The sequence below is a fragment of the Grammomys surdaster genome, unplaced genomic scaffold (assembly GCF_004785775.1).
Source record: "Grammomys surdaster isolate TR1022 unplaced genomic scaffold, NIH_TR_1.0 63, whole genome shotgun sequence".
Lineage (NCBI taxonomy): Eukaryota > Metazoa > Chordata > Mammalia > Rodentia > Muridae > Grammomys > Grammomys surdaster.
The window spans coordinates 20,601,026-20,625,770 of record NW_021604565.1 but is presented as its reverse complement, the minus strand read 5'-3'; the positions used below and the strand labels follow the sequence as shown (position 1 = coordinate 20,625,770).

Here is a 24,745-nt window from a genome sequence, read left to right as displayed (position 1 = left end):
TTAGGATGTGTTCCAAGTCATCGAGTGAATGACATTTTTATTTTTTTTGAGACAGAGAGACATATTAAGATAATACATGCCAGTAATTTTTATATATATCAAGACAGGATTAGCTTATCCTCATGGCTAGGGATTAAATGTTTGTCTACTTATTGTCCTGTCCTGTACCATTTCAGTATTATAATGTTCTTACTGACTTCTGAATGAAGACCTTTGATCAGTTGGAACCATTTTATTCTGAGTCATATTGAATATTTTGAAAGATTTCACTTTATAAACACCAGTCCAAATATTCTTGAGGAAGTTCATATTTGCTCCTGTTTGGCAGTCAAAGAATAGCCATATTCACAAGAGCTGGGTCCATTTTTCTGTAAAGAAAGAAAGAGACTCTTACAGGCATGCAATTATGCTAGGTAACAGTACAGGTTAACCCATTTTCTTAGTATAATTTTCAACATGTTTCACATTTCCACTATTCCAGTTGAGAGTCTAGAGTATGGACATCTATCAAGACTTACAGTGATTATGTGACTATGTGGTTTATTGACCACTAAATTATTTTCTTCTCTTGCTACATCTGGATTTGACAGTTTTAGACAATATACCATCTTAACTGGTATTATATGTTCCAGTCTTTTTCATTTTTCTAGATATAATTCTTAAAATATGAATTAAACATATTCTATTTGGTTAGCATGAATTTGCTTGATATAAAAGAATGCCATTTACATATTTTTGACAAGATAACATTGAACGCAAACATTTATAATCACTCTAGTCAAAGATTATTTGAGTTTTGAATTAAGAATGCCATAGATTAAACTTGTTACGATGTAGTTCATTAGTTGCTGAAAATCTTAATAGTGAACTGCTTTCCAGTATGCAACTCTCCTGATAACATGTTGCTGAATTATTTGAAATCATAATTATGGAATAAACATACATGGAGAACATTACAGGGTTCTTTATGGCCTTCTTTAATTCTGTGGTAAGTAAAAATAAGAATTAAAATACTTATTTCTAATCATAATCCATTAAAAGACTATGTAAATAATCCTTTTATTAACTCATCTTAGATCTTTTCAAGTAGACTATTAAAAACTGCTTTATGCTATACTTCTTATGACTCTAATGTGTATTTTAAACATTTCCTAGGAGTTCAAGTTATATCATGTGTATCTGCTTCCTTTCATTTGGTTGAGTTTTGTAAGAACAGAAAGACACATTTATCTTATAAAATTTTAGCAATGATTTTACATATATTTAATGTTCCTTTTCTAGTTTCTGACTGATGCTCTCTTTTATTTTTTGAGAAATTAGCTATATTAAACAATTCATCTCTGTGATTCCTACTATATAAATCATGACAAAGCTAAATAGAAGTTTAAGAAGCAACAGATGAATTTTTCTTTTATTAAAGAGGTATTTTTATGAAGATTATTCTTTCATATTTTCTTATATATAGTGCATTCAACAGAACATTTGAACAATGTTAAGTCTTTGGGGAAGTTAGAAGAGTTTTTTTTTTCTCTGAACAAAGTGATACTTGTGGAAGGATAAGAAGTTGAGAGGAGGGAAAGGAGAGACAACATTATCAATAGAGAGACAACATTATTTATAGAGAGTTCCAGATTCCTTTGTGCCTGCTAGGGTAACACTTTGTATTTGCTCAGTTCAGTGTTTGTTTTCATGGATATTTATTTGATACTAGCTGATGAAATTCAAGATGAATTGGTTCAGAGTCCTCTTTTTGTGTCTTTGTAGCCAAAAAGTGATTCCACATATCTGCGATGTGTTTCTACAACATGGAGCTGATTAGAGGCTCCTGAGTGTTTGCTCACTCACATATGGTTTTCTGATGTCATATACAAAATTCATCTTCTCTAGAAGTTGAATTGAAATGAAAATAATACTGAATCTTTTATTTGTAAAATTTATAGAATTAGGGGTTAATAATTTATTTTCCTCATAAAAGCTATTTTTCCCATCTTATAATTTTTATAGATTTAAAGTAATTTATCATGATATCACTAGGGATTTACTTTTTTAAAGACATGAGCAGAACAGTGTAACTCTTTCTTTCTTTCCTAAGGCACATGCTCTATATAAAGCAACTCCACCATCTACTTAAATCTTAGATTTTACTACACTTTCTCTTACATGGATTTACTCAAGTTTTAGCACAGAGTATCCATTACTTTTGGTAGAATATAAAGGTATATGCATGGTTCTGTGCATTTCACCTACTAAGAAATGTTTACAGAATTTGAGATTATTTTCTGTTTATCTTCAGGATATAGAATACTTGAGATCTATGTCAAACTTTGAAAATATATTAATCATACTGGGGAAGAAACCCTAGGCAGGGATTTATGCTTGCTTGTGTTATTCATTCACTTCTGCCCACTTTCCTGCCTGAAGTCCCTCAGTGATGAATAGTATTGGAAGTATTAACAACTTTAGGAGCATTATTAAGGGAGTCTCTTAATAAGATTATTTCACTACACCAGCAAATTTTAATTTAGCTTTTTAGTGCCCATTTGATGATATATGATTGTGATTATCAATGGAAATATTTTATGAGTTAATGTAGCATGATACTGAATACTTTAGAAAGTTATACCTCCTTTGTGTAAATTAAACTATCTGTTGGACATTACATAGGAATATTTGATTTTATAATGGCATTTTCATTAAAGTCAAAACACTATGAACTGTATTCTTTTGAATTTGTCATGTGGTCAAAAAGCAAAACTAGTAAACAACTTTTCAGAAATCAAAAGGGAAAACTGAGGCTATATACATAACTTCCGAAGGTCAGAAAAGTGCATTTTGTCTTGTATAAAATGTTTTCATTATCTGATATTGTCGTGTGTGTGTGTGTGTGTTCATAACCATTAGATCACAGGAATTGAATTATTAACTTTACAAAAGGCAAAAGAAACATCTCTGTAATCACCACGCTGTTTAGGAAATCACCGTGGATACTTGTCCAGACAGGGTAGTGGACATCATGGTGCTTAAGTATCCACCAGTATTGCGAAGACATAACAGATGTTCAATGATATTATTTTCTTTTCTTATTCTAAGAGTTCTAACATATTCCAATTCTCTTTGTATATAAATTTATACACCTGTGGGTAAGTATTTGTATGTATCTAATGTCATATGAGGTTGGGTAATACTAGTGCCCTATCCAATAATAATAATAATAATAATAATAATAATAATAACTAATCCATAATGTAAATGTAATTATAATAGATCTCTTAGTGGCATAGGGAATAGACTTCTGATTCTTTCTGTAACTATTTTGTTACATTGTTTTACTAATATGGTAGTAGGCAGAAAAAGTGTCTTCATGGAGTAAATGAAGAAAAATTTCATACAAGCATATCTAGAATGGGTTGTGTTTGACAGTTTTTCTATGAAGAGTGATGTTCTTTATTAAGAAAGTGTGATGGGTTAATTATCATTATCAATTTACATTTAAAACACAATCCATGAACTAAAGATACAGGTTGGAGAGAGGAAAGTACCATCTTTATGGGGTACTTAAAAATATGACATTTTGACCCAACAGTAAAAAATTAATGACTATGAAGCTATCACCAAGGCCAACTTATATTCTTTAATATCTTATTTGCTGTATCCCAGTAGGTGAGTCATTTGAAGAGGACCTGTAAGCCTTCTGTGTAGTTGCAAATTCACACCTGTCTAATAATAACTAGGACAATAGGTCACAGTTCAACCTGTAAAGCTAAGGTAGCGATAATAGTATGAAATCAGTTTTAAAATAAAGTCAGCAGACTTGTGGTGCTTTGAATTACACTCTGTAAGCAAAATATTCTGAGAACTTGAAATAAAATGAATCTGAAAAATGACCAGAGGGAACAATGAAAGGTAATTGCAGGCAAGTTAAAGTCTAAATTAGAGCCAAGCATCTTCACCTTGAGGCAAAATAGCCAGAATTTGACTGATTTCAAGTAACAACAATACCTCAGAAACTGTTTCAGACTTTAAAGAGTGGTTCAGCTGGAAGTATTTACTTGACTTAACTCAGGAGTTAATAACAAGAGTGTTCAAAGAGAATTTTGACCTTAAAAGTTTTGAGAAAAAGATTAAACCACATTTTAAACACTCGGTTTGGTACTTGTTATACATTTGAATAGTCACTGTATGTTAGCTGGCATCTTCACAGCTATTTGAACTGGATACATCTTTACCTCATCCATTATTTAGGAAGTCTGAAGGGTTGGTAAAACTTAGGTTTGCTTTACAGTCAAATCCACATGTCTCTAAAATTTGAAGGGGGGAGTATTTTGAGTTTCTAGTTTCTAGTTTGGAAAGAAGGAAAGTGAAAAAAAACCAATGTCATGGGTTAAAGTATGCAGGCCCAAGCTTTGTAAGAGTAAAGCCATGCCTCTCTACAATGTCTCCAGTGCAAGTATTGCCTTGGATAGCAACACAGATTCAGCATCTGACCATGATTCTTTTTTGTCTCATTCATGAATCAGCTCTGACTAAAGGTTACCTCAGAGGCCAAGCAGGTGTCATCAAATGACACTTTTGTGGTTGACACATACGTGTCAGTGACGGTGATGTCATCTAGCTCTGTGCTGAAGCGGTCTGACTCCTTGATGACACTGTAATTTAGGGCTACACTGTAGTTAGGAGCTTTCTCTGTGGGCTTCTGCTTGCAATTGCAGAGCTTCCTGAAGGCTGCACGAAATTTCTGAGACATGAGATTGTAAATCACTGGGTTGATGGCACTGTTGAGATAAATGCAAATTCTGCAAAAGAGCAAGAACCAATTTTCCTGGAAAGGGCTGGAGAGAAAAGAGTTGACAACCACAAGAGTCCTGTAGGGCATCCATAAAAGGGCAAACAGAATTACAACCACTGCGAGCATCTTTGTGACCTGTGGAGAGACAGAGAGAAATACAGTACAAATATTAACGGAAACAAAGCAAGATAACCCTACTGCCCCCTTTCCCAGACAAGTCTCTCTTTTCCAAGATATAGTCTGAGACTGCCTTTCAGTCAGGATTTGAATTTGGAAGTTGAATCCAGAAAGCAGGATTGAAGGAGCAGAGGAAAATATGACACACGAGGAAAAAACAAAATTGGATTTGATTGAAATGGCACTTGCTTGGGCAACTGGACTAAAATTCTGTATTCCAGAATTATCTGCCTCAAAGGATATTTACCCATCATCTGCATACTGCTATTTGTTGAAGGATGTCCTTAAGGATTTTAAAACCCCTATATTTCCAGAACTCTACCTTAGGAACTCCTGGGGCCTTCACCGACAAAAGAGTACTGCCACAGTGGGACCACTGAGTACCAAGAATGGGATGCAATCAGGAGCCACCCACTTCAATGGTGGCTGGAAACAGGGCAGCTAAGACTTTTTATCACGGGGTCCCAAAGGTGTCTGTGAGGAGCACCAGGTGACATAGTCCTAATTTCATCTCCTTAGCTGTAAGAATCATCACAGCCTTTCTCATAGACCATCTGTAAAATAGGACAATAGTATTTTCCAGCAACAAATGTGGTAGCATAACTGTGTGAAAAGATACAGCAAAATTGAAGAAGCCATTCAAGATCTACTCTATACCAGAGACTATACTAATGTTGCACATTTCTTATCACAGGTGAAATAACCATTTCAAGATCCTTCAGCATGCCTTTAATCCCAGCACACTGGAAGTAGACACAGGTGGATTTCTGTGAATTAGAGGCCAGCCAGGTCTACAGAGTGAGTTCTGGGACAGCCACAGCTTTTACCAGAGAAACCCTGTCTCAAAAAACTGATAGATAGATAGATAGATAGATAGATAGATAGATAGATAGATAGATGGATGGATATATAGATAGATAGATAGATGGATAGATAGATAAAAAGAGAGAGATCATATTATTCCAACAATATAATGAATGTGTATAATTTTAGCAGACATTATCTTTTCATGCAGCAATAATAACTAGTTGATTTTCTTTAAATGCAAAATCTTATACATTTAACAAGTTCAGTCTCTTGCTGCATTTGAGAGAATTAACTTTCTTAGTCCACACTTTGTAGATGTCTTGAAAATGAGCAATATCAAAACAGAAGATATGCAGTTTTTCTTTTTAAATATTCCAGTGAAGTGAGCTGGAAAGAGTGGTCCTGTTGACATTTGGTGTGCGACAAAGTCAGCAGAGTACAGTGTACAAGTTTCAGCTGTAGGCTGTTTAACACAAGTGGAGTTCGCTTATTCCCACCAAGGGGTGGGAACCATTTCACAAGCCGTTGTCTGAGGACAAAGAGATGTCACACTCTATGGAGTGTTTGGCCTCTGTTTTTAGGGCAGAAGGAGAGACACAGCTGTCAAAGGGGTTACAGCTGCAGGTAGAGTCAAGCTCGGAAAATGTCCACTCCACGGACGCATTGTAGTCAACATGTAAGCAGGCGGGCTCTGAGTATATGAAAGATGAACAAACGAAATTATATATGCCAGGATGAGAAACACAGTATTTAAAGAAAGAATGCTAGCAGAGAAGATGAAAATGAGCAGGCAGGATCAAGATTTGATAGGTCTCTGTCCTCCATCAAGGAGTGTCTCCTTTGCAATGGTGTGTGTGTGTGTGTGTGTGTGTGTGTGTGTGTGTAGATCAAAGACTCATGACAGGTGATTAATCTCTTTCCACTTTACTTCTTTGAAAGAATGTCTCATAATGAACCTGGACCTCATCAATTGGCTAGATAGACTGGCCAATGCAAGCCAGGAATCCTCCTGTCTCTGCTTCCCAAGCACAGGACTTTACAGAAATATTAAGATTCAAGAAAGGCGTAGAGTAAACTAAAATTAAAAGGTTGAGATGCATATTTTTATGCTGTTCTAGAAATTAAAAAATAAAAAACCGGGGCCTGGAAGGATGGCTCTGTGGTCAAGAACGTTGGCTACTCTTCCAGAGTCTTGTTCCCAGCATCCTTATCAGGTGGATGTAACACCAGCTCTAGAGAATCAGAAGTTTCCCTTTCTGGTTTGTGCAGATACTACACTGACACACACACACACACACACACACTAGCCTGTTTGCAATGTGTGTGTGTGTGAGAGAGAGAAAGGGGGGAGGGGGGAGGGGGGGAGGGGAAGAGAGAGAGAGAGAGAGAGAGAGAGAGAGAGAGAGAGTGTGTGTGTAGTCATGGGAAAGGAGAGTAGAGAACTCATGGGCTTACAAGAGCAGAACTTACGAGCTTCAGTTTTCATTCTTTCTTTCAAAGATGGACCGTAGTACAGCATAAAAACATTTGTTATCCAGAAGAGAATGAGGATAGGAAGCTTGAAGAAACAGTGTTCAGGGTGGAGAACATCATATCCAGTCCACCATCAATGGGCATATGACGAATCTCTTGTACTCTTTCAGCCACATTTAAGAGATCAACACACACACACACACACACACACAGTGCCAACCTGAACAATTGTATTTTAACACAATTTCAGAATTCAAGACTGTTCTAGGAACAGTTAATTGTTGATGTCTCAGAAGTTAACAATTTTTTTTTTCATATTCCTGGAACATTTGTGCTGTTACCCACTGAGACCTGTGGAAGAAGTGTTAGCGTTTACATTTTGTTGATAAGAAAAGGGGAAATGAGCTCATAGAAGCTGAGAACAGGAACATCCAACTCTTTTGCAGGTGACAGAGTGGCTGTTGAACAAACACTCTGGACTCTAGTTGAATTGTTATTTTTCTTTCCAGGTCATGATAAAATTAATATATTTATTGAGCTAAGATGCGTATTTGCTATAGATATTGTTTGTGGACTATTTGGAAAGGATGATATGTAGCTGTAAACTATTAATATGCTCTGAGCTCCTGGTGGGTGATCACACTTTTAGCCACTGGTCAGAGTTCTCTGGATTTTAGAATGAAAGACACACACACACACACACACACACACACACACACACACAGTGTTATTTTTAATATGCCTTACAAGCTCAATGGCTGGGCACTTCCTGAACCTCCCCACAGCTAGCACACACTCTTCTTTGTTATTACTGAGTTAACGTTTTCTAAATTGTATTTTATCTTTGACACTTCACACCCAATTGGGAGCATGGCCCCTGGAACCACTTTTCCAGATTTTTACATGTTGGCAGGCCTTTAAGTTTGATCTTTCTGTTTGCATGTCATGTGATCCATCCCTTGTCTGAGAAAACTAAAGGTCCCACCTCTGTCTCCCTGTCCAGCTATTGGCCATTGGCAACTTTATTTCCCAATCAGAGCCAACTGGAGGCGGACTTCCTTTATCCTATGTGTGGGACACTGCAAACAGGGTTTTTCGGATAACACAATTGGATTGGAACATAAGCTGCAACAGTCATATTGTTGCCAACCATCGCTAGTAACCTTGGAATCTGCCCACCATGTCTTTTGGACTCAAACTGGAGTCTTGCATGGAGACCTGATTAGGGAAAATAAAGTTGTCACAAAGCAGACAGGAGTCCTTCACACCAATCTATTTCCTAGGGAAATAAGCAAACAAGAGAACTGACTTGCAAAAATAATCACGTAAAGTAATGGAAACTCGAGTTTCTTAGTGCACAGCTTAATTAACTCTAAATCATTTATTAGGCACTGGTTTCATGGGACCTGGGATCATTTTAATTAATTGCCAGAAATCAGCTTGTTAGTCTGCAGAGGAAGTCATAAGAGTTTGATTCATACCCCTGTTCCCTAGGATATTTAGTTGAGATTCTTGTACTGATTCAGAAAAATATCTGAACTTTTATTTTGTGAACAATTCTGAGAAAAAAATTCTGTGTGTGGTCATGGGACTTGCTGCTTTCAGGAGACAAAAGATGACACTATTGCCTTGTGCACTGATGAGTGACTGTGGCTAGAGACAGAGGTGGAACTGGATAATATTGTCAGGGTTTTCCAGTTTGTGTCTGTTTCCCAGGAATACGGAGCAGAATACATGACCCGAGTCTGGATTTCTACATTCTAATGCTGAAAAGTCTAAGCTTGTCCTTAAACTTCTATTGACTCTTTGTTTAATGAGTGGCTTTCTATGCATTGTAACAGGGAATCTTAATTTGTGAGCAGGTTCTTTACCAATTTTGGATTCCCTGTAGTCATAAATCATGATTCTGCTTTTGGCCTCTGAAGAAATATAAATCAAGAAGACATGTAGCACATCTGGGGCACAAAGGGGTAGAAGGAGTCTTCAGTACAGAAGCTGGACACAAAATAAGTGCTCAATGCATGGTTGTATTATTGTTTATTCTTGCCAAATATATGTGACACAAAGGTCTTTTAAATTTGCAAAGCGCTGTAGTCCTTGCATATTTTTTTTTAATGGCTGGGAAATTCTCACTTTCAGAACACTTTATTCTGGAAACAGTTATTGGTTAATGAATACAGAACAGCTAGCCTTTAATATTCTAATGCCATCCTTTAAAGGGCAACAATACATTCTGTGTCTGGATTCTATCCATGTTCTCTGGCTTTCTGCATATTAACAAAGTGTTCTGAAACTGGATATGTTTTGCTTTTAGCCCTCAGCAAAATGATCAATGACCTTTTGCATTTGGTTATATTAATTGAGCCAGCTGAAGGATAAACTGACTTGGTAATTAAATAAATCTGAATGTAGCAAAGCTTCTGTGCTTGGGGGCTCTGGGTTTTCTTTTTGTAGAGTGTTCTACATTGTTTTGACATATTCTGAACGTTCAGTTTTGGAAAGATATATAAAATCAGTGTGGAGCTTTGCACACCATAGTGTGAGGTTATTACTAGGGTTTAAAAGTTGAATGACAGAACTGGAAAGGGTTTTGGAATCAACTCAAGATCAGTTAAAGTGCAATAAAAGTGAGTAAAAGCTGAGTGATGAGACATGGGGGAGAGACTGTGGGCGGGCTGTCAGACTCTGCACTCTACATCACCTATGGCTCTCTTGACAGGAAGCCATGCAGAAATGTGAATCCATGGGTCTCCCGACTTCCCCTGTCATCCTGTAGTGAATGCTCTATTCAGAATCATCTTATTGGCAAGAAGTAGACAGAGTAAATTCTGAGTTTTATTTTGATTAAAATGTGCATAAAATTTTTGTCAAGATTCCTAATAGAGAATTTTAAAAATTGTATTTAGTAATATGTTCTTTCTCAAGAGATAAGGCTTGAGGGAAAGGAGAAAACTGATAGATGGTTTAAAAGTATAGGTTTATGAGAGTGGTACACTCACTATAAAAATTGTTTGTTTGTTCCCTCCATGATTCTAGAAGGGGTTGAGATAAAACCTTTTTTCCAAAAAACATATACAAAGACATGAAACTGGAATTTAATTCTGGGGGTGGGGGTGGGGTCCACAGGAACAAAAGGGCCACAAGATCTGCCATCGAGAAGACACAAGAGTTGAAGTCATATCTAGATGTGATTATGGGCAGCATACAGTGTGATTTTTCTCCGGAACACCAGCAGTTCCCCAGGAAAATATTCAAATGTAACCCAATGCAAATATGAAAATGCTCCTGTGAGAAGCAGACTGAGCGTCACACAGATGTCCGATGCAGGATAACCGTTAAGCCAAAGCACATGAAAAGGGAGCGCTGATAGGAATTGGAGCTGTGCAAAAACTGAGATCCCATGCTAGCTCACACCAAAGCTCTCAGCATACAAGAAAGCTGAGGGCCTGTTGTATAGGGAATGTAGAGTACTTTCGTAGCATGACTTTATATAAAATGGCAACACAGGATGGATGCTGAGAATAATAATATGCACATTAGAGCAAAAAATAATTAAGACATATGATATAATTTGTAATGATCCATGGAACATGTATATGTTTTTTTCAAACACATTTGCATTGGAGAGGATACAATTGTTAGTGGAAAATTAATATGTTAATGATTGAGGGCTACTGTGAAAAGACATGTGTATTTGACATCACAATCTTTTTCTTGCTACTAAATGCCTTAAATTTTAAGAAAGAGCATCTTTCCTGATCCTTTCAAAACAACAATCAAATAAACAAACAGAAAGTCTGAGATTAAAGCTGGAACTGTAGAGGCTGTATGTAAGAAGGAAGCCAGCATAAAATAAATTCTTATTTCTAAACAAGGCCGCATGCTTGAAGTACACGACAAGACTATTTCTATTTTCACTGTGATACTAAATCCTGTTGGGACATGTTTTTAAATATTTCCTATTTCAGGATTCTTTTGTTACAAATGTAAGCAACTCCATTCTAGGTAACATCTGTCGCTAGGCTCAGTGCAAAACTTTTCATGATACTAGTAACTATCGTGTGGCAGTTTCAGAATTGATTATTTAGTCTTGATAGCTCTGCATGATGAATGGCTGGCTCTTCTGTTGCTTGGATGTTTTCTTGTTCACAGGAGGTAGATATTTAGAAACATGCTGGGAAAGGAACATCTCAGCTTGCAGCACTGAGATTCAAATTACAATAACATCTGAATTTAGAAAATAAAATGTCATTCTGATTCGATTTTTTATGAAGCCCCACATTTTATCTGCTGTACTTTTGGTTTGCTACTGGGCCTTTCCATGTGTTTGTCATCTCTTCCAAGTAGGAGACTGGCGAACTGCTAAATGTAGGAAAATGCTGCCTCATACATGTTACTTCAGATTCCTTAGTTTTGCTCTTTAGAACATGGTTACCAAATCGGGATATGTTTCTGCTTAGAACCAGGCATAGAGATTCTAAATGGTCAGGCATTTTGCTTTTTGGCTGCTAGCTGTTAACATGTCTCTACAGATAATGGTTCTTTCTGAAGGTGATGTTTTCCCAAACTCGACTCTTTTCCATGCTTTTCTGGCTATGTGCTCACGGTCTAGCAAAGGGTACATTGTAGACTAAGATACATACAAGTGATCTGTTGTCATTTATTCACCCAATGTGATCTGGGAAACCAGTCTTAAACTGTAAAATGTGAGTGATAGAGGAGAGGAAAGGAGAGATGTCTTACAAAGAGAAGAAAAGCTCTCAAAGTAGTCAAGAGTTTTGTGGGTCAAGAGTGGTCATTTAAGTTTTATTTTTGCTCCTAAAACTCTTGGGCAGCATCTTTTATCAAAAGACTGACAGTGTCCTGGAAGGATGCAGCTCTTTCTGTACCCATGTTTCACTTAAGGTAGGCAGGCTGTACCTTGGTGGGACCTGCCATGTGCTACAGAGCTAATGTTCTGGCTGGCCTAGAAGAATACACAGATAGAAACTACAGGCTGGCCATGTTTAATGCTCTAAACAAATCACAAATTGAACTGCTTTTCATGATTTCAGCTTTATTTACTTTGCAATTTTTAGATAGGGTCTCATGTAGCCCAGGTTGGCCTCTTTCTATCCTCTTGCCTTCATTTCCCAAGTGATAGGATTATAAACATCCACCACCCACACCAGCTCTATTTTAGCTGTCTAATGTGCTACACACATTATGAGAAATCAAGAATTGATTATTAGTTCAAGTTGCAACCCAACGTTACTCACAACTCTTTTGAGTTTTGATGTCTGCATTTAATATGTGGAATTGTATGTGTGGAGACTGATAATAAAGAAGATGTGAAAACCCAAAGTATCGTGTATTTTCAGTGTAAGAGATATTTATATTTAGTGTCCTCTCATGGAATCTGCATCCTTGGCAAGGGGTGATCATGGTATTGACCAAATATATTGAATGAGGCCTTTTTGCCTTTGTCTTCTTCTTATCTATTTGACTAGAAATTCATTTGAGTCTCTAAAGCCTACTAGGCAAAGCCTAAGCCTTGGGATGCCTAAGTATGTGGTCTAGGCTTTGACACAAATTTGTTCACAACAAAGCCCTCTTTGGGTGATATGGTCTAGGTTGCTTTGAGAATTATAGTGATTGAAGGGACAGGGTATTAAGACAGAGATGGATTCTGTTTCCAGTTATACCCATATTGGTATGTCAGGGAACAAGCCATTTTACTCCTCCAAGCATCACTCCTCTGCTGTGAAATTGAAGGAAGTATGGAATATCAACAAATCAGACATGCTGCAGCACACTTGTATACCCAGAACCCTGGACGTAGAAGCAAGAGCATCATAAGTTCCAAGCCAGCCTCTACTACATAAAAGAACCCTTCTCAAAACCAATAAAATATAAGAATAAAAGAGCTCACATATGCAGAGAACCATTATAAATAGCTTGCTCACTAAAGAAACAGCTAAATTTATAATAGTTAGACTGGTAAGATTTTTCTTTTGAATGTAATAGAGACATGGAAGAATTATCTAAATAAAGTGTTAAAACAATATATCTTAAGCACAGCACTAGCTACTGTCTTCAACTATATAAACTTTAGAATATTTATAAGATATGTATTTTCTTTGTTTTATGGATAAAAAGAGACCAAAGAAAGTTAGTATTTCTGGAGAGAAGCATGAGTACTAATGTTTTCTCAGATTGTAGCCTCTCCTCTTCCATTGTCTTACTGTGAAGGGGAAAGAGTTCAGTGATGCTCTGCTTAGCCTTACAACCTTCACAGAATTCCAGGTGACGGTCCATGCTTCTGTCACATTCATACAACACTATCATGCTGCATCTCCTTTCTTCTCTGGCTTGTAAACTATTGATGACAGAAGTAACATTTTGGGTATGTTTTTAGCTCCTCCCTAAAACAAGTTTGGGCATTAAAATGATTGCAATTAAAAGTTAAAGTTAGAAAAAAAGAAGAGATTCCTTCTCAAAAGAAAGGTGATGAATCAGGTAATTTATGTTTATCCCCCCACAAAGGCTTTTGGAGAGATAGTTTGTTATTGTATGAAAATGAAGAATTATTGGGTATATTGTTATAAAGAATTTTGTAAGATTAAAGATTCAAGGAAATTCTAACTTGATGTAATTCACGCTTAGGTCATTTTCAATGCTAAAAGTTTACTGATGCTATGTTACTATAAACCAAAGTGAGATGGAATTTGCCACCAAACGATACAAATATCATTATGACAGCTGTTTTTTGTTCTGTTTATATGTCTGTTGTCACGTTCTATCAGTTGTGCTTTCTCTGTTACTCAGAAGTTGTAGAAAGCTGTTTCTCCCAAGTACCACCCTGCATGCATAGATGATAACTTTGTCTTCTAGAGTTTATTGATGTAGGATTCTCTACTCCAATGGGCAAGGCACCTTCTTTAGGGAGATTCAGAGTTAAGTTTAAGGAAATGATGTACATGCTAAATGACATTGAACCATTTTCAAATAGTACTGTGTCTTATGGCTAATTTTTTAAGGTCTTTTAGCTAACAATTTATAGGTCTATGGTATAGACTAATATTTGCAGATTTGAGCTTTGGAATTAAAGTTTGCAATTTAACTTTTAAGCACTAATTTTCTAGCAATTTTTAAATTTTGTCATGGCAACATTGTGCTTTTTTATTTTTTATTTATTTTTTTATTTTTTTACAAACATGGAGTCTACTTTTCTAGAAGAGGAAGGACTCCAAGAATGATTATATGAGCAGTTGTGTAGAAACAAGCATATGAGGCCTTGGAAAAGACACATTTCCAATTGTTGGGGAGTGGTGCACATCATCACTCTTAGCAAGCCAGGAACTCAGCTTCCTCACCAAGCTCTTGTAATTTACCAGCAGAAAAACCTCAGCTAGTTCACAGCAGCATGGGTTAACATCCTTGCCAGAACACTTAGCGGTTACTAGATCCAGGGCATTAATGCTTCTAGTTTTCACCTTTCTTCTCAGTAAATGGTGACAGAGGTTTTATGTCCCTCCTAGGGTATTGTGCAGAGAAGAGCAATGATACAAGTGCCCATATCAGTCTTTAGGACAGCGTAGAGACTGGAGAGATCAAAGGAATCATTAGAAAACATCTTGCTAATTGTGCTTCAAGATCTTTTGGAAATATTTCACATATATTGGTACATTTAATTTCTACAACAGCATATAGAAAAATACCATGATCACTTCCATTTAGGAAGTAAGGGAACTCAGGATTCACCTATGATGATAAAACCAGCATGAAAGGCAGTCAGAACAGACCCAGGTGTCAAGATCAGCATCCTTTCTTCCATAAATGTTAACACAATGTTTAGGTGAAGGATCATTTATCCAACCTCTCTTGGCCATAATTCTACCTAATGGTCCCATTCCAGCATCAGGGAGTGTCTCAGCTCTTAATTAGAGCACAGAAGGCATTTTCTTTTAGAATGTATGTTAATACACTTTATAAAATAAAATCAAATGGTATTACTAATTCCACACTCTTTGCTTAAAGTCAAATGACCTCTGTAGGGCAACCTGCTGCCCTAATTGTGCAGCAGTAGGAAAGACTTGGTTGCATTTCAAGTATTGATTTTTTTCATGTGTGCATGTATAATCAAAATTTCAGGATACTTAAAAATACTGTCATTTTAAAAAATGACAACTCTCCTCTTTCATTCTTTTCTTATTTCCTTTATAGTCACAAGTTTTCCTCACAATCTTATATGTCTTACATCTTGGTATAGTATGTGTTTTTACTTATTTATTTTCCAATTCTCTTTCCTAATAGAATGTGAGGTTCATGGGGTAAAACTTTGATCACAATTTTGATATTAGTTGATAAAATATTTAAGGAGATATTCAACACATATTTTTGTAGAATGACTAAATTATGCTGCCATGTATATAAGGAAAAGTTTCATTTCCTTGGACAAACACAACCTACTCTCTCTTTGTCTCATATTCAACACACTGTTAACATAGAGAAGAATGTGAGTTTGTGGATCAAAGGTTGTGATTACATACTAGAATTAGATTTCTTGCCCTTTCAGTTTTGAGGACCTTGAAACTCTTAAGCCTCAGATCTCTATTTTCTCATAGGGATAGGGGCAAATGAGATGGCATGGGAAAACTCCTTAGCACCATGCCTGGCACACAGTAAGGACTCAGCAATGTTACCTACCATAAAGATTAACACATGCCTGATGCCTGATGCCAGTGCAAGCGGGCAGACAGCTCTGCAAAAGGCACTCAGATAGACAAGTAGTGTGGGGCGAGCTACTGAAGGAAGACTGTAAACTGGACAGCTTCAACAGTAGATCTTAAACTGGGATGAAGTGGCGTGAGAAGGGTTTTAAGAAAAAAATTGGAAGGCTCTCCAAAAGGCTCCATGCTCTAGAGCTTTCAATGTTGCCTTATCTTAAGAATTTGAATAAAGCTACTCTGTTTCAAGGGCTTGGAAGTGCAACAAATGTTGAAAGCAAGTGTAGGACCCTGAAAGGCAGCCTGGTTTCTGGTAGAGCACAGGCTGGAAACCCGGATGACCCCGAGGGACAGCAGGCGTTTCTTCATACCCTCAGACTCCAGGCTCCTGACACAAGGCCTCCATACATTTGTGTCCTTTAGTCACTTAAGGCCAATGCCCCTAGCTCCTCCACATTTAGAGGACATGACCACAGATCACATGGCCTCAAGCCAGATCTCCATATTAACGACCGAATGGCCAGAAGGGCTTAACCAATTAAGCTTTCCTTCCCAGACAAACCTCCCTGAAAAAGGTATTTAACCTCAGGCTCACCCTAAGAAAACCGGGTAAAGTTTTACTCATTCATGCCATGACAATACAAGCCTTAAAACCATGGACTGCCTCTTTTCATCAGGATCTTCCGTGGGGAGCCACAGAGAAGGCCTTCACCTACAGAGTCCTAGTCAGAGTACTAGATTTCTCTGTGCTCCCAGCTATGACCACCAAGCCAAGCCAAGCCAAGCCAAGCCAGCCGCCCACTCAACAAGCCAAGGACTGTCCCTGCAGGACCCAGCCGGAGTGCCCTCCTCTGCTGTTCTCAGCTCTTCTGCAACTTCCGGGACACTTGGGTGCCCAAGAGCCTGAGAACCAGACGGTTCCGGGCTGCCCTGCAGGCCAGGAGACCCCTGGACCTCAGACTGTACTCCCCCACCCCTTGAGCTGTGTCCCCACGGGCTTCACATAGCCTGGCACCTGCTGTGGGGTGAGTGCAGTCAAACTTCCGCATGCATCTCACATCTAAGCCTCCCTGAGCAGCCCTAGCCCCATGGGGGTTGGGGGTGGGGGTGGAGCGCAGACTTGCGACGCCCCGCCCCCTTAACCCAACAAGCAAATATAATAAAATAGAATGGATTCACATCTTTATGATGTGTATAAACATGTCAAACACATACATGATTAGCTAGCTGGTACACAAGAAAATCACTACTTGCTCCACAGGATATGCTATGGTCACTAATATGTGACCATTTACCAGGCTGTTCTACTTCTCAGTGCTGACATTTAGTTTCTTTTAGGGAATGTGTCTTTATGAGTTTTATGCTTGGTGGTCATTAATTATTCTTCAAGGTGCATTTATGACAAATTGTGGCTGTTTCTAAAAGAATAAATTCCACATTGTTTCCAAATATCTTGATTCTGTACTCAATTTAAAAGAACATATATTCAACAATCACTAAGATTTATTTGAGGTAAGTTATCACAGCCCATGAGTTTGTGTATTTTATTGTTAAAGCATATAAAGAAAATATGTTTTCTTCTAGTACTTGAGTAGTAATTACTTTGCATATTGTTTTAAAATCATGAGTGATTTTTAAACTTATGTATACACATGGATATTTGTCCACTTAAAAATACGATTATGATGGGGGAAATAAGTCTAGTGCAATGCAACATTATCTGGAGTATTATTCCGAGGAAGTGGATGCAGACAAGGAGCAGCCAGCAATAGACACTGATATTCATCAGTTTAAAAGGCCTGGTGGATCACAGCAGTTTCCAGCCCTTCCAAATTTGGGTCTGCTCTGGATTTTGAACAATGGAAACAAAATCAGGAGCATTTCCTATAGGAATAAACAGACATCCTGAGGTGCTGAAGTATACTAGATAGAGAACGAATTTGGGCTCATTTCTCTAGTGCACTCAGTGCTTGCTCTGAGGTAAACACAGAATATGCTTGTCTGTGAACAAGGAGCGAAGTGCTATTGAAGTGAACCTGCTTTATTAAGAGCATTTATGAATCACAGTACCGCATACCTTTGAGATGAAGTCAGAAGCAAAGTCAAGAACTGTGGGCTTTTATTCCAAGTCTAATTTATTCTAAGTGGGCCTCCTGAATTCTTCAGAGGCAAGGAGAAAGACCCAAGACTTCTATGTTCAAGGGAGAACCAGCCCGACACTGGACATCCTCTGGAGAAAGGAGAGTCCTCTCTTAAGACATGGGGGTGGATGGATGGGTGGGGGAAGTGTATCTCTTTCTGTGAGCTTCCCCCCCTTTTAATTTAGAGAAGGATTTTGACTTTATTGATTTGGAATCAGGGCTTCAATGGAACTTTTTAGCAAATACAGAGATCAGGACCCTGTGGTAATGCATCTGATCTGATTCAGTCTGTCTCCCTCCCTTAAGGTCCTCGCATCAGCGAAGTGGGTAGAGTGAAGTTGTACTAACTGTGATGGATTCCTTATCCAGGAGAGAGAAGTAGCCTCAAGGATAGTACCAATTTAGCTGATGGGGAACAAACTGGTTCATTCAAATATGGTTGAGTGGGAGTGAGTTCAGGATAGATCCATGGGGAGGTGAGCATTTACAAGTCACTAATAAATTCAGATGTCCAGTAATTTGTGGTCTTACTAGCTCATATGAATGGGATTTAAGTCTGTTGTCATGCTATCATTATCCCCGAAGTGCTGGGATTGCAGGTGGCAACCAGAGCATTAGCGTGCCCAGTGCTGGCGATTAAACATAAGGTTTCATGCCCTCTAGGCAGGCTCTGGACCAGCTCAGCCACCCCCAACCTTCTTAGAGATAAGGTTGCACACAGCTCTGACAGTATGGTCTATGAGGACTTCTTGGCAGCGAACGTGGGCCAGAGACAGGGCTTTCCCTCTCTTGTTTTCTGCAATGGACAGTTGTGTCATGTTCTAATATCTACAGATAATTCCTTCTATTCTATTGGCTCGTTCTCATCAAGATTTAAAAGGCTTAGATTTTTCTGTCTTCAGAGGTAGAGCTAAATACAAACAACAAAAAATGTCTTGCCTCTCTTCTCCACGTCACCACTATTCTTTCATCAAACGGGCTTGTGCGTGGCTTCCCTCTCAAGTTTGCCTCAGTTCTTTATGGAGTCCACACTCGCAAAATTTGGGTGTTTCTCAGTGCTTATCTGTACAGTTTTCTGATGCTGACTACTGAAACGGTCCCATCCTGGCTTTCCTCCTTATACTCAGTATTTTCTTCTCTCCTCACGCTTTCTCTACTCCTAGAATTCTGGCTACTTTAAGGTTTCTTTCTTATACTCCAGCATTTCCACCATGAAAGAGCCTGTTCTTGGGCCATCATTCCATCTACATGCTGCGTGCTCAGAACTCTGTATTTATAGGATAACTGTTTCTTCTGAACCCTAAATCTGAGCCCTAAATCCATATTATTGACTGTGCCTTTGTAGATGCTAAATATGTAACATGCAAGGCAGGTTTGTTCCATTTAAATCTTTTATCTTCTATTAACTGTTTATTTACTAAAGCACACTGTCAAAGAAGGATAGTGACAATTAATGGTTATTATTTCCATGTTCCAAACACTATGACTAGTGATTACATGGATTTTGAACTAATCCTAATTACTTTTGAACAGTATTGATATTATTAATACCTTTTGAAAGGTATTACCATTATCATCTTCTGGACAGATGTGCAAACTGAGGCTCAAGACTGCAAATGAAGCAGACCATATAACACTGAAGGGAATCTGGCACAATGCTTTACAGCTTTCATACCACTTTATCTCCCGATAGTCCAATATCACCTTTCAACTCTTTTTCTTTCTTTTTCTACCCATCTATTCACACTAACTTCATGAATTCTATTCCAAGCAGATTAATGTCTTTCCATCCTCACTGCCATTTATTTTATTTGGGTACTCTCTTGCACCATGCCTCACATGGCTCAGATATTTTCTAAATAATACCTTTGACCCTGGCTCACAATTGTTTTCCTATGTTGAAAAAAGAATGATAGTCATAGATCTTGCCACAACATAGTTTTATTTGCCTTGCAATCTGAGAGTAATTTATCTAACCTTTCAATCTTGTCCAGTATCCCCAATAGACAGGATAAAGACCTTTCCCAGTCCCTTTATTCTTCATTGCTCTTACGGAGCCACTGGTGGTTCCCTGGTGGGGTCGTCCAGGACTTCTCATTGTTACTTGGATACTTTCCTATGCTGAAACCATCATCTTTCCATCTCATCCACAAATGTCTATTAACTCACACAGCTCATCTTAGAAGTACTACTTTCCCCATAGCGCCTTGGTTGCACACTTCTTCCCAGCCACTATAATGCAATTGTTACTATTTTAACTCTTAACCTTTCGTGGATTTAGTTATTATGGTGCTTTGAATAAGAATAGTCCCCATAGGCTCATATGTTTGGATGCTTAGTCATCAGGGAGGTATTGTTAAGAAGAATTAGGATGTGTGGACTTGTTAGTGGAAGTGTGTGTCACTAGAGTTGGGCTTTGAGGTTTCAAAAGACCAAACCAGTCCCAGTGTGCCACTTTTCCTTCTGCTTGTGAATCCAGACGTAGAACTCTCAGCCTTTCCTCCAGCACAGTGTCTTCTTCTATGCTGCCATGCTCCCTATCATGATGAAAGTGGACTAAGTCTGTGAAACTGCAAGCAAGTCTGAATTAAGCCCTGTTTTTTATAAGAGCTGCCTTGGTTATGGTGTCTCTTTACAGCAATAGAACACTGACCAAGATAACTATGACTTTACTTCCTTTCTTTTGACTAGATTGCAAACTTCCAGTGAGCAGAAAATTTCCTCATTCAGATTTGCAACATGATGCCTAACACAGTGCCTGGCATAGTAGGGCTTATTTTTTATTAAACTATAGGTGAAAAAAGTTGTGGATCTATCCAGGAATCGTATATCTGTTTTTATTTCCAATGATTACTCCCTCACATAACAGTGTGCTAGGAGAGATTGTAACCAGACCATGTTTCATCCAGAGTAAGCCCTCCACATTCCAGTGCAGTTGGTTTATATAGAAGAACTCATTTGATTGCTTTAACACTTAGAGATATCTAATTGATTCTTAAATAAATTCCTAGCATTTTGTCCTAGTACTGTATGATCTCTAGCTAAATATTTCTCTTATTGTATGACTATTACTCTAAGTCCATGTTCATCTTTCTTGATAAAATATGAAATGAATCAGGGCATTCTTAAAAAAAAACTCTGTCTCATTCAAATATTTGCAAAGTAGAAACACTCTGAGCTGAGTGCTATCATGGGAAGTGTGAAGATGTCATCAGCCATTCACGTTCTGTCACTTTACAATGTTGAGAATTTCATAGGTACTCAGTGTTGCTTCACTTTGGTGTGTACAGTCTCATGATGACACCACATCTCTCACTGGGTCACTTCCTAACCAAGCTTCATGCATAAACATATTGAGCTCTCACACATTCATGAATATCCATAAAACTCAGCTAATAATGGCTGCAAATGGAAATACATGGAATACTTTGATATTCTGAGCTACTATGTAATTATGCTCAGGGTAGTCCATGTTGAGTATACAGACCAAAGGGAATTGTGTTGTTTATACAGTCTTTATGCAGCATATGCCCAGGGTAGTCTTAAAATTATATATATATCCTCCCTCTCCCCTCCTCCTCTCTCTCCCCTCTCCCAGTCTACACTGCTGTCTTAAGTCACCTACATCTTTCTTTTGTTCTTTTAGGAGCTGGGTATAACCTATCTTTTACTCATTCTGTCAGATTTCTCTCTGATTCATCATTCTTTTCTGTTCTTCAATTAGGCATCGTAGCTGCTTCCTTCTAGAAACTAACCTTACCTTCACTGTTTGAGTTTAAGGGTGTGCACTAAGGAAGTGTCTGCATTCTAGCCAGAGAAATTAAAGCTGTGTCATTCCAGTGGAATCACAGAGACCTAGAAGGTCTTTGGATGTGATCCCTTGTCAGAGCAGCTGGATCAAAATTTCTCTACAGACACACACACACACACACACACACACACACACACCACACACACAGTGAATGTAATAAAAAATTAAAGTTTAATAAATTAACATGCAAAAAGTTATGTAAGTAGTAACCTGAGACTTGTCCTGTGCTTTTCTGGCTATAGAGAGCAGGCGTTCCTGCCTTCTTTTATATTCCTAGTGCACAGAATCCTTTGATTCACCTGTAGCTTAAGCTGACACCCTGAATGCAACATCATGGGAAACAAACCAAAGTGTAAAGTGGAGAGGGCTTAAAGGGAAAGGTAGAGAATCATTTAAGTAAAAATCACAAGGCATAAATAAAGTTGATATTCTGTGTGTGTGTCCCCTAGTTGATGTAGTTAAAACTGTAAAGAAGAAATAAATTCAAATAAAAAATGCTCTCTTTCTTCATTCTGTGCTATATGTAATAATATCACTACATTTCGGCTAAGACTTTGTCTTCCTTAGCTGTCAAATTTCGTTGTTAAACTGCTGGTTTTGGCTTTTCATATTTATCACCCACAGTCTTTCCTTCTCATCTCAACCATTGCTTCTTACCTCAAGTCTTACATCCTTCTTGCTGGATTGGAAAATCCTTATTTCTGGCTCCTTGATTCGTGCTAACTAGGTCACATAACTTTAAGAACTAAGTTTAAGTCCCATTTTCTACTGTCAGTAGGGCAGTAGTGGTTCCCGAGTGCTTTATGACCAAGTTTAGATGCCTTCAGATGAAACAAATATACCTGCCAGGGTCTTATTCTTGGCACCTAGGCTACACAGATGACCTCTGCTCCTCTGAAAGTCTTTGCTTTCTGTGTTGACTTGAGACACTAGCTTATTCTTTAAGAACAGGAGAAGGTCTTACAACATTTGAGGATAGCTCTCCAGCCTTAAATGCCATAATCACTCCTTTATTGTTGCTTCTTTTGTGCACTATAAACCTTAATGTCCTGCTTCCCCATTGTTATTAGTGTCAATCTTTTACATTTCACAGTAAGTTCTATGCAGCAGTGACTGTTATTGCTTCTCTGAAATAGTGCCTGGCCGGAAATTGGTGATCAACAAATGATTATTGAAGTAAAGAAACAACAGGTGAGCAAAGCCATAAAACATGATGAGGTTTTCAAAGACAGACATTTCTCTCTATCTCCATTCATTCATTCATTCAGTCAGTCAGTCAGTCTGTCTGTCTGTCTGTCTGTCTGTCTGTCTGTCTGTCTATCTATATGATGTGCATGAAGCATTTTAGGAAAATTACTGACTGGGAGACATTCCCATTCGTTTGGCTTTATTGCTGTCTTTGCACGGACACTCAATATGGTTTTTCTTTGCTAGGTTACTATTGCTTTTCTTCTTTGCACCTTCTACTAAAAGTAGTTTCTTCATTTAGGAGAGGATTTTTAAAGCTCGTGGGATGGGCAACTAGATTTTGTATTACAAAGTGAATTGTCCAAGTCTGTGGTGTTTCTGAGTTGGCCTTGTCAGCATTGTAAGGAAAAAAAAATCCTAAAAAGGATTTATCTACTAGCTTAATTTCTAGTCTGTGATTATTTCACTTGTGTTATCTTGAAATTTAAAGAAGGCTTTAGTAGAAGAGATGCAAATTTTACTTAAAATTAGAGAAGGATTGGGAACACGTAGGCAGTATTTTCTCATGGGGCAACATAGAGTGTTGGGCATGACAAACCGGAAGCACTCGTGCATCTAGTTTTTACACTCTTACTTATATTGCATGTGAAAAGTGTTGTCTTTAAGATATATTCATATAAACAGAAATACATGGGAAAACAAAAGGGAAGGACTTTATCTTTACATTTATTGATTTATGTAGTGAAGTTGCAATAAGCAATGTCAGTGTTATGATAGTTATGATGTGGAAGTGGGAAGAGAGACTAATAACTTGCTCTTGCAAAGCCTGTATTCCCAGGCTACAGTGTATCACCATATCCTTACACTTGGGAGACCTACCATATTCCACGTTCAGTTCTGAACACAGTAGAGGGTGAAAGTTCTTACTTTTAAGAATATTAGAAGGTATAGAAGACAGACAAGTTAATAAATTCTGAGTGGCCAAAATTACTAAATCAAAAATATGCAAAGTACCATAGAAGCATAGGAAAAATCACTTTATATGTACTGCTAGCTAGGGAATCAGCTGTGCAACTCTGCCTGAGAATTTCAGGAAAGGCTTGAAGGGGTGCTTGAGAGATTGATTTGAGATTTGAAAGACAATTGGGAAACTGCCAGAGGAAAGATGTTCTGGCTGAGAACAGAGCATACTCAGAGAACTGAAAATAATTCAGTTCTGCTGGAGCATAAAGTGTAAGTTGAGAGAGCCGTGGGAGATGAAGCTGAAAGTTATGGGAAGGTGCCAGGATTTTATTTGCTATGCCAGGTAGTTTAAATGTTAGGCTTGAGGGAACCCTAAAAACTATGTTTGGTAATGTAACTCTGAACGGGAGAGATCATTTAGTGAGCAATGTGCCGAGTGGTTGGGTGGAGTAGAACAGGAGTTGGAGGGACTAGTGCAGTGTGCATTGTACCAGAACAGTGAGAGGCAGTGAACCTGCACAGTGCTAGTGTTGGGGGAGAAGTGGGTCAACCCTGAGAGTTACCACTGGAACCACCAGCTCTTTACTACTGCTTAGGTTTGGGTTAGGGGATAACAAGAGTAAAATGTGTTTCCAGTTTGGAAACATTAAACAGGAAAGAGAGAGAGAGAGAGGAGAGAGAGAGAGAGGGG

At 38.0% G+C, this 24,745-nt stretch overlaps 1 protein-coding gene across 1 annotated transcript in view; it reads right to left on the bottom strand.

Annotated features, from left to right (window-relative positions):
- Positions 1-305: 305 nt before the first annotated feature.
- Positions 306-24,745, bottom strand: part of Trhr (thyrotropin releasing hormone receptor) — a 32,269-nt gene continuing 7,829 nt past the window's right edge. Inside the window, exons 2-3 of the mRNA XM_028768116.1 lie at positions 4,535-4,921; positions 306-368 (exon numbers count right to left, since the gene is read on the bottom strand). Of these exons, the coding sequence (XP_028623949.1) occupies positions 306-368; positions 4,535-4,921 (450 nt within the window). The remainder of the gene's footprint in view (positions 369-4,534; positions 4,922-24,745) is intronic.